General features: G+C 49.1%; 2 protein-coding genes across 2 annotated transcripts in view; one reads left to right on the top strand and one right to left on the bottom strand.

Moving 5' to 3' along the window:
- The window catches only part of EFR3B (EFR3 homolog B), a 101,392-nt gene extending 95,183 nt beyond the window's left edge, over positions 1 to 6,209 (top strand). The window contains exons 21-23 of the mRNA XM_055400291.2: positions 233 to 339; positions 1,665 to 1,714; positions 2,157 to 6,209. Of these exons, the coding sequence (XP_055256266.1) occupies positions 233 to 339; positions 1,665 to 1,714; positions 2,157 to 2,262 (263 nt within the window). The 3' untranslated portion in view covers positions 2,263 to 6,209. The remainder of the gene's footprint in view (positions 1 to 232; positions 340 to 1,664; positions 1,715 to 2,156) is intronic.
- A 1,863-nt stretch (positions 6,210 to 8,072) lies between these two features.
- Positions 8,073 to 11,452, bottom strand: POMC (proopiomelanocortin). The gene is made up of 2 exons (XM_055399757.2): positions 11,306 to 11,452; positions 8,073 to 8,905 (listed from the first exon to the last, which is right to left on the bottom strand). The coding sequence occupies exons 1-2, from the start codon at positions 11,435 to 11,437 to the stop codon at positions 8,246 to 8,248; spliced, it is 792 nt and encodes a 263-aa protein (XP_055255732.2). The 5' UTR covers positions 11,438 to 11,452; the 3' UTR covers positions 8,073 to 8,245.
- Between the last annotated feature and the right edge of the window lie 3,365 nt (positions 11,453 to 14,817).

Genomic DNA, 14,817 nt, shown 5'->3' on the forward strand with positions numbered 1-14,817 from the left:
CAAGTGCAGCTCCATGGAGTTTTAGCCCCAATTAAGGGTCTAGTCTACTAGTTTTCCGACTCTTAGGGAAGGGGGCTGACAATCAGGAAAGGGTCTAGCCCTCCTGGGGCCAAGTGATGGCACCGCACCCTCCGTGCCACCCTGCCCCTCGTCGGCAGAGGGGAAAGCTGGTGGCCATCTGGGGCCGCAACAGCGGGCAGGACCCGTGTGCTGACCCGGCTCTCCGCCACAGTGGACAGCGTGGCCGTTGAGGAGCAGGAGCGGGAACGGAGGCGACAGGTGGTGGAGAAGTTCCAAAAGGCGCCCTTTGAGGAGATCGCAGCACACTGCGGGGCCCGGGTAAGTGAGGTGGAACGGGGCCCATCCCAGGACCAGCTGGACACAGGATGCATGTCCAGGGCAGGACTGAGTTTCTAGGAGATCTTGGTACTGTTGTCACCAGACACTAGGGTTTAGATCCCAACACTGCATTGATTCCCCACGAACCAGAAGTCTATTAGTCATACACCCCTTCAGATGTTACAATTTTCACATAAGGGAGAAATCCTGACCTCAGCACCTCCTGTACTGAACAGATTATAATAATAATCATCATCAGAGGAAGAACATAAATAGCACTCACTGTTCACCAGAGGGTCTTCCATTTATCAGCTTATCTCCTTCTCATGATAACTCTGTGAGGTTGCCATTAGGAATGTCACATTATGGAGCGAGGACAGGAGGGGCTGTGGCACAGGAAAGATGGCCAGCATTAGGGACGGGGCCACTTCCAACTAGCGGACACTGGTGGGTAGAATGGAACAGCCTGGCCTTGGAAAAGAAATTTAAATGAGAGGGCACCAGACAAGTAGAAAGATAGTCTGATGTCTCTGGGTAAGGGAGGAGTGCAAACATTTCTTGAAAATGATAGACCAGTATTTGTTCGACCCAGGGTCCATCTTAGTAACAATGAAACATAATTGTAAATATCTGAAGATAAGATATCTACAGATAACATACTTTATTGTACAATTTCTTCCCCATAAAAATAAATATAAATTTCTAATATATGTATTTCTAATATATATACATATATTCAAACCTGTCATATGTTATAATAATTATAGTAATATGCATTATGGTATATAAAAATACAAGTAAGTATAATACAGATTTTTCTGGGTCTATATTATACTAAGTTCTTGTCCTATCTCAAGAGGTGCTTATTTTGTGAGCTCAGAGTTGAGCACAGTCTCACTCTTTGTGTCCATGGGCTCAGTTGGAGCCAGAGGGGACCAGAGAGAGTGTCTTCCCTAACACACCAGCTTTGCACAGCTGCTCCTTGGGAGTTAAGGAAAGAGCTGGAACCAGCTCTGAACCTCCAGACTCTGCTCAACAGGCCCTGTTGCCTCACCTGGAGGAGCTAAGGGCCCTTCCAGAACTGCTGCTGAAGTCCTTTCTGGGGTGCCTGGCCTCTGCGCTGTCCCCGGCAGGCCTTTGCTGGGCCCCTCTGTCTGATCTGAACTCACTGTTGGGGTCTACCAATAAGCTCTGGAAACATGCTCACAGCAGTTTCTTTCCCAAGATTGCAGCTGCCCCATACCTGCAGTGCATGCTGGACCGGTAGGCTTGGGAGTCGAGGTGTGGGGAGCCCCCAGTCCACTTTCTTCTCTGTTTGTCTCTAGGCCTCACTGCTGCAGAGCAAACTCAATCAGATCTTTGAAATCACTATCCGGTAAGTGGCAGCCCTGCGCAGGGGATCCCCACCTCGGTGGTCCAGCTGTAGGTACCCCTTCCCCCAAGTCCTCCTTTCACACCTGTCTTTAGCCCTCCCTGCCCCCAGCCTCAGTCTCCAGGACTCGGCCACCAGCTCTCCCAGATAAGGAAACAGAGACTGAAGGGAAAAAGACAGCTCAGTGATCCCTGGAAAAGAGCCAGGGGTCTTAGTGCCCCAAGCTAGTACTTTTACTTTCTAAAGCAACAGTCACTGAAGAACCAGCAATGAAGCTTGACTTCAAGCTGAAGATTCTAGAACAGCTTGAAACCTTGGAACCCGCGGAGTGACAAAATCTCTGATCCCTGTTCAAAGAGAAACCTCAATCAGCTGCTCTGTTGCACAAGGTGGGACCCTTGGACCCCTTCCTCATGTCTTTCTCTTCCTTGTGTTTCTGCCCCAGGCCCCCTCCAAGCCCATCAGGAACCATCACTGCAGCCTATGGCCAGCCTCAGAACCACTCGATCCCTGTCTATGAGATGAAGTTTCCTGATCTCTGTGTATACTGAATTCAAGACACAGCTTCTCCGAGGGGCAGGGTCTGAGGGAGGAGCTCGCCTTCACACCCGTCCCTATGATATGGAAATCTAACTGGGATCTCAGAGAATAAGCACCTTGGACAGCAGCACCTCCCCAGTGAAGCAAGGTCGAGCCCCGGGCCCCCTTACCTCCTAGGGGCCCCTCCCCTCCCCGCTTCCTCCTTGTCTTCCCTGAGGGAGACCCGGCCACCTGCCCCTCTGGGGCCAATAAGCATACCACCCGTGCCCTTTGTCTCCTACTCTGTGTCAGCCTGGGGCCAAAAGTGAGGGCGCAGGAGTGGAGGGGAGGTCTTCCAGAGAGAGGCTGAGGTTCCAGGAGGCTGTGCTTAATGTAGTGAGTGATGGCTTTCACAATGTGGGGAGAGGGGAGGGGAGTCTTGGGCAGGGAGCGGCACAGTTCCCATTCCCCCAGGAAGGAACTAGATGGAGACACAGTTGGTCACAGGAAGCTGAAGACGTGATAAGGAGGAAGCCAGGCCAGCTCCTCCTGCAAAGCAGTGGCGTGTGGGAGCTGGAAAACGGGGCGCTGATCTCCTCCAGAGCATCCCCTCCTCCTCCCCGACTTGAGGGACCAAAGGCCTCCAAATCTTTGATGTCTCTTCCACTCCCTGGCTTACCCTGCCAGTTGCCTCTCCTTGGTTCTTTCTAATGTTGGTTAATATTGAGCCCTTATAACAGGAGCTGGGGTAGACACCCCATGGTAGGGGTGGGGGGCAGCAGAAGATGAAGCCGTTGATAGAGGGGGCTCCTGCTCCCCAACTGCTGGCCTCCTGTAGGGGAGCAGCAGGCAGAAGTGGGCAAGTCTGTCCCCCTCTGTAGCGTCTCCCCTCCTTCGTCCAGAGGGATGTTCTCCCAAGTTGATTCTCTCTCTTTGATGCCTTTCTTCCTGAAGATCCCAATGTGAGCCACCTCTGGCAGAACCTCCTCTGGGCCTCTTCCTGGGGAAGCACCCTCTGGCCCAGGGTAGCCCTTTGTTTCTTTTCCAGTCTAACCTCCTATAACTTTTGAGCTTATATGACTCACAGGAAGGGGAGAATGGTCAAATGATTCCTCCCTGGAGAAACTGCTTTTGAAAAGAGGGAGAGTGAGTAGATTTCTTGACCCAAAGAAACCCCTTTTGAGGGTACAGTTTTAGACAGCATGGGGTGGGGTCAGAAGCAGGCCATTTCTGCTAAGGAGAGGGCAGTCTTCTCGAGACCCCTTCAGATCACACCCCTGTGCCTGGCCCAGCACAGGTGCACTGTGAGAGCCTGGTTATCAGAACAGAGAGGTGTATTTGCCCAAACCAGGAGACTCTGAACCTAGGTACTTTCTTACTGTATGTGCAGTAAACTTGTTGGATAGGACCCTCATTCCTGTAGTTTCCTGCCTTGATCGCTGCCTCTGTGCTGTAAGCCTGCAACTTCCAGAAGGTCTATGCGACTCTAGGGCCAAGGGGGGCTGGCCCCTGCTCCCAACATGGCCTTTGGCTCTGCGCTATGGCTTTTGGCTAATGCTCAACCCAACTTTACAAGCATGGACTGAGATCTCTCCTTACTTTAATATCTCTTTATTAAGAAACCAAGATTAAAATAACTAGAAACAAACTTGAAGACAAGTAACCTTTGGAAGACATGTTGGAGAAAATCTAAATCTTGAACCACAACCATGTCTTCACTGGCTCCTCCCCTGCTCAGCTTTGACATGAGGCCCTGTTTCTCTCTCATGCTTCTCTGACTGTGGGGTCCACCCCGTGCCGTCTGTACTCTGAGCCCTGCCTGGGGTTCCTGGCTCTGGGACTTGGGAGCCATTCCCTAGAGCCTCCTTCTAGTGCCAGCCCCAGAACCAGAGACCTCCAGGTCCATCTACCGTCTCTCCCTTATCCCCACCCTGGGATCAGAGTGAAGGAAAAGGTGCAGGAAGTCCATCTTCATCCACTCCACTGCTGTCTGCTCTGTCTGAAACAGCTTTCTCTTTATGCCATCGCTGCCTAGCAGAGATGTGCTGCTTTTGGAGACCTGACTGCACCTTGAGTGGCCCTCTTCTCAGTTTCCATTTAAAGTCACACAGTGAAATACTGTCTTGCCTGCTGACATGCTGTAGAGTCTGGCTTCTGGCCAAAGATGCCTTGGAATCAGAAAGTTTAAGATGAACAGTAATTCAAACAATTCAATGATAAATTAAGCAGTCTCCTTCACCCTCCCCTGCCCTCCCAAGCCCTGGGAGAGAAGCCAAGCAGAGAATGGTGGGTACCCAGGCCTTCAGCTTAGCATCACTCTTTCTGCCTTCCAAACCCTACGGGATCTAGTGACACTGTGTCAAGTGACCAGCCCTGTTTGCTACCCTTCTGTGTTATGATTTTGAGTTAACAAAGCCATCCAAACCAGTTACTCCCCCAAACCACTGAAGACTTGTCTTCGTGGGCAAGGAGTAGAGCCCATTGGCTCGAATACTGACAGAACCCAGTAGCATGGATATACTGGGGATTTGGAAGTTCACTGAACTTGGTTGAGTCACATGAGTGTGTCAGAAGCAGCTGAGAGGAGAGCCCCAGTGTGACCCTGGAGGCTCATTCTGGTTTTCCTTGCAAAGTGATCCACCATGGCCTGTGCCTGTTCCCATTTTCCTCTTTCTGAAAAGTAGAAATAAGTGGTTTCTTGACTTCTGAACACTTCCTCCCCAGAGAAGGAGCCTGGGTGGATCAGAAGAAGAAATAGAAAAGTCCTCAGACATTCCTCTGTCCAGCCCTCCATATCAAGCATCAGTATAGACAAGTGAGCAGTGAAAAGGCAGGGCTGGTACCATCTAAACTGCCTGAAGTGCAGGGGTCACGGAGGCACTGCCCTTTGCCCTGGGTGTTCTCAGTCCCAAAGGATATGTTTCAACTGGCTTAAGGATCAGAACAGCCTTACAGTTGCTTTGATGCCTAAAAGGCCAGACCTCTTGGCTTCACTTGGGGCCCCTGGGTCAGGAAATCTTCCAGATACTATCCCATTGTCCCTGGGTAAAAAGTGTCTCATTGAGAAGTGAGGCTATTTCTCCCAATTCCTTTTCATGACCATGAAATGGCAGCTGGCCAGTTGGGGCTTATGGGAAAAGACTAGACCTGAGCTGTTAGGCTGAATATTAAGTTTGATGGTAGACAGGGAGGCTCCTCAAGGCAGGCCATACCCAATTCTCTGGACCCATAGACCCTGGAAGGCAGGCTGTGGCTGAAACAAGATATCTGCCTTAAGTCCAGGGAGAAAGCTTAGGGCAGCGTGTTACTTCTTCATCTCATGACCCTAGAAATCTTCTAGTTAAAATGCCCCTTATTCCAAATCTGGCCTAGGACTGAAGTCTGCAGAAGAATAGTGGTGGTGCTGCCTGCCAGCTGGGGGAGCAGGGAGGGGACACAGACCTGTAAGAGGGCTCTGTGGTCTGTTTTCCATTCTGTCTTTTATCGCCAACCAGGTTGACCAAGTCTTTTCTCCTTCAGGGGACCTTGTGGCCCCAGCCTATCACCGTCCCCTTTTGAGCTCTTCCTCCATGGCTGTTGATTCTGGCCTGTGGAGTGCAGAGCTGTAAATCCACAAATGCTGCAGCGTTACTCATACATTATAACATGTCTGTGTCCACTTAAGACCTTCATGACCCGGTTGAGTGTGTGTGCGCCCATGCGTGTGCATGTGTGTATAATGTAGTTCATAGTTGACAGTGTTTGTATATAATTGCTGATGTATTTATATGTGAGTGCAGAATTAGTGCCTGTGGAAGTTTTCTGTATTTTGAACTCATTGAATCAAAGTAGTTTGAAAGAAGGGAAAGGGGAGGATTGGAGTGGGGGAGGGGGGTGTTCGGTGTGTAGGAAGAAGGATTCTTAGCAAGATTATTCTTTAGGACTATTAGTTGTGAATTCCCAGTGCCCTTTTCAAATAAATGTTAATGTTGTCACTGCACAGTTGTGTGTTTGATTTCTTTAAAGTAAATGGTTTTCTGAGATGCAAACAGGATCTGAAAATACCACCAGCATTAACCAGTGACATTTAGCCACCCCCACCTACCATTACTTTACTTGCCTTGAACGGAAGGGGAGTAAGTGAAAGGATGCTCCCAAGATGCAAACAGGAGGCCCAGGATTCCCAGTGTGGGAGCATCCTCAGATGGGAAGGCCTGGGACATTGCTTCATTACAGCGACTAGGATACAACCCCGTTTCATGGAACCCACATTGAGGGATACTTTATCTTGCGTCTGGCTTTCTTGTTCCCTTTATATCAGGACTTCCCAGGTGCATTCCAGTTTTAATTGTGAACGTCCATATCAAAATATGGAGGTCAATATGGAAGCGCCATCCAGAAATAGTCCCCAGCCAGTTTTGATCTGTATCATCCACTGATGCAGTTGACATGGCGACGTGCATCTCTGTGTATGCACTCTGTGAACGTGTGACTACAAACCAGTGGCCCCAACTTTGTGAAAACATCTTGGGGACATAAGAAATACAACCCCTGGCCTCTGCCCTCATGGAGCTTAGTTTCCTTGAAAGAAAAGAGCACAATATGTGTGAACAGTAAGAAACTTGCAATCCAAGCTGGACCGCACGCTCTCCAGTGCAGAGGGACTGACTGCAGGAACCCTGAAAATGAGCAGGCTTGGCTGCAAAACATCCCATCTTTCCCCGTAGAAGTGGAGTTGAGCCTGGATTCATGTTGAAAACAGTGTAACATTCAAAATAGAGGTGAATGGTGGAGAATTCCAGGCAGAGGATGGAGGAGGATGGAAGAAGTGATAAAACCAGGGAAGTGGAGTTTGGAAAGGAGAGTGAAACTGACAGAGAAGTGCCCTTGTATATGTCATGCCCAGTTGTTTGGAATTGATGTAAGAGTGGGGGTGGGGTGATTGTATCTTGAGCCAACTAATGTGGAAAAAGCAAGATTTTGTATAAATACATTAATTTTAAGAATTTGTACAATGGATTGGGGAAAAAGCAACTGGAGACCAGGATACCAGTTGGTTAGGAAGCTATTAGGCTAGTTGAGGCCTGAGTGAGAGCACTGAGCATGAAGAGAAGGCTGAAGCTGGGCAACCTAGGGAGGAGAGAGCTTGGGCATGACAAGCAGTTCAAGACAGACTTCAATCTTGAGCCCCAGAGGCTGGAAGAAGCATCTGTGCATACTGTATTTCTACAGATGTGTCTCCATGGGTATATGTCTATGTGGGTGAGACCCTGTGTTTGAGAATATCTGAGGGTAGCCTGGGAGAGCAGTCAAATCTGAACACATACCAACCCTCAGGTCTCACACTTAGCCTCTCAGTGATGAAAAGATGACCTCTCCAGTTTCTCATTTACCCTCACGTAGCACTCATAATAGGAAGGAGAACTAAACTTTGGAGAAGTTCAGAGACTTGCCTAAGTTCTCACAGACTGCTAGATCCACATAGAAATTAACCACAGCGTCCCACCTCGAACCCAGAGACCTCCCAGTTCCCGTGGGGGCTCATCTGTGTCCCACTGGCTCTTGGACTTAGGTGGGAACCAGGGTAATAGGAGGAATCCTGTCTTTTGGAGGAATCATCAGCCGGCTGATCAGTCTTTTCGCACTCAATGGAGAGTGGGAAATGCAGCACACTGAGCCATCACCTCATTTGACCCCTAGAAGACCCATTTGCTAGGGGGGGGGAGGAAGTACACTTTCCTTTGATTCTCAGTATATCCTGTTAAACATACTAACACGTAGTCACATGGAAACCACTATCGCCCCTCCAATATGTGCTGCCCTTTACTTGATGGATATGCGTTTTTAATTCACCCAGTCAATATTCGTGAAACTTGAAAGGTTTTATTTCTTAACTACAGACAGCTTTAAGAGGCGGGATACCTGGCGCCATCACTGCCTGGGCGAGTCCTCACCCGGGCTGCGAGGCGGCAGGAGGGCAGAAGAGAGGCCTTCGGGGTCAACTTTTCGCGGAGAGAGGCCTCTGCCGCTGCGCCCTCACTGGCCGTTCTTGTGGGCGCTCTTGATGATGGCGTTTTTGAACAGAGTGACAAGGGGCGTTTGGCTCTTCTCAGAGGTCATGAACCCGCCGTAGCGCTTGTCCTTGGGCGGGCTGCCCCAGCGGAAGTGTTCCATCTTATAGGGCTCCGCGTCCTTCTTCTCGGCCGCCTCAGCTTCCGCCACCAGGCCGTACTCCAGCTCAGCCCGGGCGGCCGCGCTCTCAGCCTGGGCCTCGTGGCCGCGCGCCTGCCCCAGCCTCTCCCCGGTCAGCTCCCTCTTGAACTCGAGGGGAAAGGCCTGGGCCGACTCGTCCTCGGCGCCGTTGGGGTACACCTTCACCGGGCGCCGCTTCTTGCCCACCGGCTTGCCCCAGCGGAAGTGTTCCATGGAGTAAGAACGCTTGTCCTCGCGCGGACCCGTCTCGGCGCCATCGCCGCGGGGCCCGGGGCCTTCGCCCACCGCCACTTCCTCCTGGCGCTTCTGGGCCGCGCCCCCAACTCCACTGCCGCTGCTACCATTCCGACGGCCGAAGCGGTCCCAGCGGAAATGGCCCATGACGTACTTCCGGGGGTTCTCAGTCAGCGGCTGCTCGTCGCCGTTGCCGGGAAACACCGGCGTCTCGGCCGAGAGGTCGGGCCTGCAGGCCCGGATGCACGCCTGCGGGAGAGCGGCGAGCGCGTCAGGCCCCGCCCACTCGGGGCCGCGGCGTTCCCCCGCCCTTCCCGCGCGCCGCCTGAGTCCCCCGCTCCCTCCGCACGTGCGGGGTCGCCCACTGGGCGCCTGGGAGCTTGGGCCCACTGGGCTAAGTGCGGAGGATGTCTACCCACGCCCGCCTCTGAGTATCCCCAGACGTCAGAGACTCAGCTCGGACAGCGCCTTTTTTGTCCCCTGGGCTCCTGATACCCCTGCCCAGCAGCTACAACAAAATCCCGGTCCCACTCGGTGGTGTACTTGCGTTGTAGCTTTGTGGGTCGTCTATTCAGTAGTCGTGGCTCATGGGCTTAGTCGCTTGTCAGCATGTGGGATCTTCCTAGACCAGGGATGGAGCCCCTGTTCCCTGCATTGGCAGGCGGATTCTTAACCACTGGACCACCAGGGAAGTCCCCATCTCTGCTTTGGAGTGACATGGCTTAGACAGTAAAGCGTCTGTCTACAACGCGGGAGACCCCGGTTCAATCCCTGGGTCGGGAAGATCCCCTGGAGAAGGAAATGGCAACCCACTCCAGTACTCTTGCCTGGAAAATCCCGTGGACGGAGGAGCGTGGTAGGCTACAGTTCATGGGGTCGCAAAGAGGCGGACACGACTGAGCAACTTCACTTTGTGGGTAGGGTAAACATCCTAAACTTTATAAGCCAGATATATAGGAATTCGTCAGTAAATGGCAGGTGGTTGGGAGTTGTCGGCACTTAATGAATAGTAAATAAATATGGTTCACTTCAAGTCTGGGAAGATGATTGGGTTGAAATTTGGGAGAAGTCTGGCTTCCAGCGCCTGTAGTTTCAGTAATGCGTCAGCCTTACCCCAGTGGTCTGCAAACGTACCTCATGCCCTCCCCTAGCTGTCTCCCTCCATACTTGCCCACACCCATCTGGCACTTTCTCTGGTTCTTTAAGGTCTTCTGAGCTGATCCTGTCTTTTCCTCAATCAGTGAGCTTAGGGAAGGGGCGACTCATTTCCCTGTGCCTTCCTAACTAGATGGAAGGATAGACAGGATCATTTCCATCGCAGGGGTCATGGAGTCCTGTACATGGAGCCCAGTCTGCTTTCTGTGACTAGAGAACTGTGGCACACATTTGCTTAGGAAAATGACCTTGAGGCTGCAGCCTTGAGTTTTCAGTTACTCGGGACAACAAAGGAGGAAAAAGAAGAATCCCACCTGCTCTGTTGAGTTGGGAACTTCATACTCCAGGAATTTAGAATTGTAACACTGCAGAATAGTAACAGTGGAAAAAAAAATTATCTAATACTTCTCTCCCCTGGACAAATGATACACAATTTCTCAGAGAGGAGAAAGGAACTTGGTAAGGTTCCACAGCCCATTGACAGAACTGAGACTGGGACTAGAACCCACAGACTCTGACCACAGCCAGTGCTTCTTCCCTGGTGAGCTCTCAACAGGAAAGACTGTGCAGTGGGTGGCTCTAATCAAGAGTGCCTTGGGTCTCTCGGAAATAGAGCTCACAGGATTCCTGGGCTCTTTACTTCTATTTTATATTCTACATGCAAACTGCTCTGTTTTTGAGAAAGTCTTTCTCCACCTTAACTCAGATTCTCTACTGACAAAACACACAGAATGTAGTGATGTGCATTCCACCCTCGCCAGGCAGGTACAGGCAATAGGACGGAACTCAATCATGGCCACCAGAAGTGTTTCTACAAGAAACACTTTATACTTCCCAATACAAGTAAATAATAACAAATACACACACAAGCTATGGTGACCTAGAGGGAGTTCCAGCCTGGCACAAAGGGCTTTTATATGCTATGAAAAGGCTGCAGAAGGTCAGTCCTTGAGAAGCAGGAGGCATTTGGCACCAGTTAGTGGAAAATGGCACCTGAATTTTTCCTTCTAGAGATGGTTTGTGGTATTATCTTCCTGACTTTGTAACTGGTAGCAGATATAAGGAAAGAAAAATGGAATGAAAATGGAAAGTCATATGAGGTTATCTAAAAAGGAATAATTTGAAGGCTAAGAGATTGAAAGAATAGGTAGGGTCAGTCGAGGGAGCAATTATGGTTATTACTATCATTAGTATTATTTATTTTAATGGCACTATCTCTAAATAGCTTAAAAGGAGTAGATCTCTATACAATAAGACAGGGCAGAAGTAAAGAAAATCAAGAAGACATTATGGTGCAGATCCATCTCCCTAAAGCTGCTTCCTCCCTTCCTTGGCCCAATTCTTATTTCGCCCTAGAGGTCTATTCCTGCCCTTGGTTGAGTCAGCCATATCTCTGGAAATGAATCTCCCCTTTTGCATGCTCCTTTCTTTGTGCTGTCCCCACCCCAGTACCATCTGATACCCAAATCAAGATGGTGGCCATGGCCCACGTACCAGCAGGTTACTTTCCGTGGTGAGGTCCTGACACTGGCTGCTCTCCAGGCACCAACCAAGCACTTCCATGGAGGCCTGAAGCAGCAAGACCAGCAGCAGGGCGCCCGAATGACTGCTGCACAATCTCGGCATCTTCCAGGCAGGCTGAGGCTCTGCAGAGGCAAACAAGATGAGTGGGACCCCTGCAAGGAGCAGAACAATGTTGGCCACTCATCAGGAAGGACCGTGAGCCAACATTAACAATACTCTCATTTGTGGAGCTCAAGGCTTTTTGAGGACAAGAGCAGCTCAAGGAGCAGGTTGGTGTGCAGGGTGGTCGTGTGAGTTGTAATAGAGAGGAGGGCAGTGGGACCTGGGTAAACTGCACAATTTTTCCTTTTATCTCCTATTAAAAATTAGATCCCAAAGGATGTTAGGGTTGGAAGCTATTTTAGGGGTCATTTGGTATGGCCCCTTATTTGAGAGATGAGAAAACTGAGACCCAGAGAGAAACAATGACTTGGGTTTTTCACAATGACGTATGGCCAAGTTCTCTTGTTTCCATCACTGAGCTTTTCTATTTCCCCGTCATCAGGAAACTAAAGTTCTAACACTCCAGATTCAAGAAGTAACTTGGGAAAGACAAAGGACTGTGAAACTCCTGCTCGAGATGATCTACTCCTCTCCACCAGGATTCTATCATTCCTCAGAAACAACACTTCCTATGAATAGTAGGTTTGCATAATGGCAAATGAAACCTCTCTGTCCAACTGAGCCAAAACCTTAGCTAACCCAGTTTGATGTCCTGTACATAAATCGCTCAGGGAATCACTATTTCCCAGAGTCACCCCTGTGACTTTGGAGATTTATTTTTAAAGTAGACCCCCATTTAAAACTAGCTCATCTCCTGAGTACAATATACGTCAGACCCTCTCTTGTTCTCTGAGTCCCTCAAATGTAGTCTGAAACAGCTGGCCTTGAAGATGCTGTTGGTGTGGAAAGGAAGGACATGGTCACACAGAGCAGAAGGGAACTATATCACATCATGAACTCCTGCCAAAGACACTTTCTCAGAGAAATCAGGAATCACCACTGGGCAGATGCTTAATTAAAGAGGTCCAGATGCAGTGAAAGGGAGAATCAATGCTGCCTTTTGCCTGCTGTGCCCAACATTTTCCCCATCCCTCTAGCTTTCACACTACCCTGCCACCCCTCACAGAGGTCTCCCCTCCAAAATGACCCTAAGCTCTGTTACCATGCACTCCACAGTCATTCTAGATTTCAGATCTTTTCAACCCAGCTGTTGTGGAAGAAATATAATTAGATAAGAAAAGAAATTTATATTAAGGTGTAGATGACTAATTGTCTCTTCTGATTTAAAAATATTTGCCCAAAGGAATCTCCTATCTGTGAAGGCATGGGCCAAATCTTTTTTTTAGGGATAGCTTTGGAAGTGAAATTTCCCCCTGGCTTTCATTGTCTGCTTCAGGAAGCCACTTCCTTCTCTCTGTCCCACCCCACTCCTTTCCCCAAAAGCTGAGCCAAAAGGGCTCCCTTCTGAGTGGTTGCCAAGCACAGCCCGAGTGTTTTCAGAGCAGCCATTAGATGGTGCTGGTTGCCAGTGAGCTGGCCTATCTGCATCACAGGGTAACTAGGAGAACGTTGGTCAACCTGGTGTCCAGTTGTGACCGAGAACAGGCTGCTCCTTTTGTAGACTTTTGGTGCTCCAGTTCAAGTACAAAGCCTGAATTTGGTGGACAAGGTAATTTACATTAAATCTCTGAGACCAAACAGCACATTTTGGTCAGAAAAAATGCCCAAGTTTAAAAGAGAAGCAGAAAAGTGGTAGTTTTATATTACTATGTTGTTGTTGTTATCGTTTAGTCACTAAGTTGTATCAACTCTTTTGCAAACTCATGGACTGTAGTCCCTCAGGCTCCTATGTCTATAGAATTCTACAGGCAAGAATAACTAGAGTGGGTTGCCATGCCCTCCTCCAGGGAATCTTTCCAATCCAGGGATCCAACCCAAGTCTCCTGCATCTCCTGCATTGGCAATTGTTTTGTGGGTTTTTTTTTTAAACCACTAGTGCCAACTACGGAGAAGGCAATGGCACCCCACTCTAGTATTCTTGCCTAGAAAATCCCATGGATGGAGGAGCCTGGTAGGCTGCAGTCCGTGGGGTCGCAGACACGACTGAGCGACTTCACTTTCACTTTTCACTTTCACACATTGGAGAAGGAAATGGCAACCCACTCCAGTGTTCTTGCCTGGAGAATCCCAGGGACGGGGGAGCCTGGTGGGCTTCCGTCTATGGGGTTACACAGAGTCAGACACGACTGAAGTGACTTAGCAGCAGCAGTGCCACCTAGGAAGCCTTATATACTATGGACAAGTGTAAAATAGCATCTTAGTAGAGAAGAAGGTAAAGTCATACAGGTCTGACAGGCCCCTCAACTATATTTCAATTCTCAAAGTTGGCCATTCTGGGATGATTTCCATTTTCTAAAAACCTACCTCATGATATCAGACCTTCCTGAAAAGTCTCAGACAGTGTTTCCTCTCTTGCCCCATGGGCTATATAATACAACACAATAACATCCTCATTCCCCACCTCTCAGAGCTGCAATCTCCTGCTAAAAAATTAGTTATCTTCCTGAAAGCAACTTATCTTCTTTCTGCTCATGTATATTTTGTATTTTTCTACAATAAACAAATATTACATTGTCATGTTTTTAAAGCAATAAAGTAATAGGTAGATGTCAAGTGTGCTTTTTGTAAGTAGGGAGTGTCGGATAATTGAGGGCTTGGAAAAATAAATATAAACTTGTAATTTTCTAATCTTGACATTAAGTTTTAATAGAACTACACTAATTGGAAATTCATATGTGTTGGTGAATTCTCTATGAACTAAACAAAACATATATTGTTTAATTTAATTTTTAATATTCTTTTCCATTATGGTTTATCACATGATGTTGAATACAGTAGGACCTTGTTGTTTAATCCATCATATATATGATAGTTTGCCTCTGCTAATCCCATACTCCCAGTCCTTCTGTCCCCCACCCCCCTCTAAAATCGGCCCTCTAAAATTGCACACTGGCCATGCCAGTCTGTAAAGATTAGAAGAACAGAGATGCAGAGTTTCGTCCTGGCACCATGATACACACCCATCAAGTCCTAAAACAATGTCAAAGGAATATCACATCATTAAATAAGCCATGATCTGTAGATCTTAACACAAACAAGACAAGTGCTTCTTCCAGCACCTCTGTGAGAACCACCAGCTCCCCATTTATACACGAAGAATTTGGAGGATCCAAATACTCTGCAGACTCTCCCTCCCTCACTGGGAACCCACCTTGCCTGAGCCTGCGTCTTGCCTGAGCTTCCATCGCCTCCTACGGCTGCTGGGGCTGCTGCCCTGCGATCTAAGGTCTGCGGGATTGGAGGTCCGTTCTGCGGTCCTATTGATGGCAGAGACGGGGTGGTTCAGGACCGTGGACAGTTCCCATCCGGGCCACCTGTTT

Source organism: Moschus berezovskii, chromosome 11 (genome assembly GCF_049115385.1).
Source record: "Moschus berezovskii isolate FMDL1 chromosome 11, NW_MosBer_1.0, whole genome shotgun sequence".
Lineage (NCBI taxonomy): Eukaryota > Metazoa > Chordata > Mammalia > Artiodactyla > Moschidae > Moschus > Moschus berezovskii.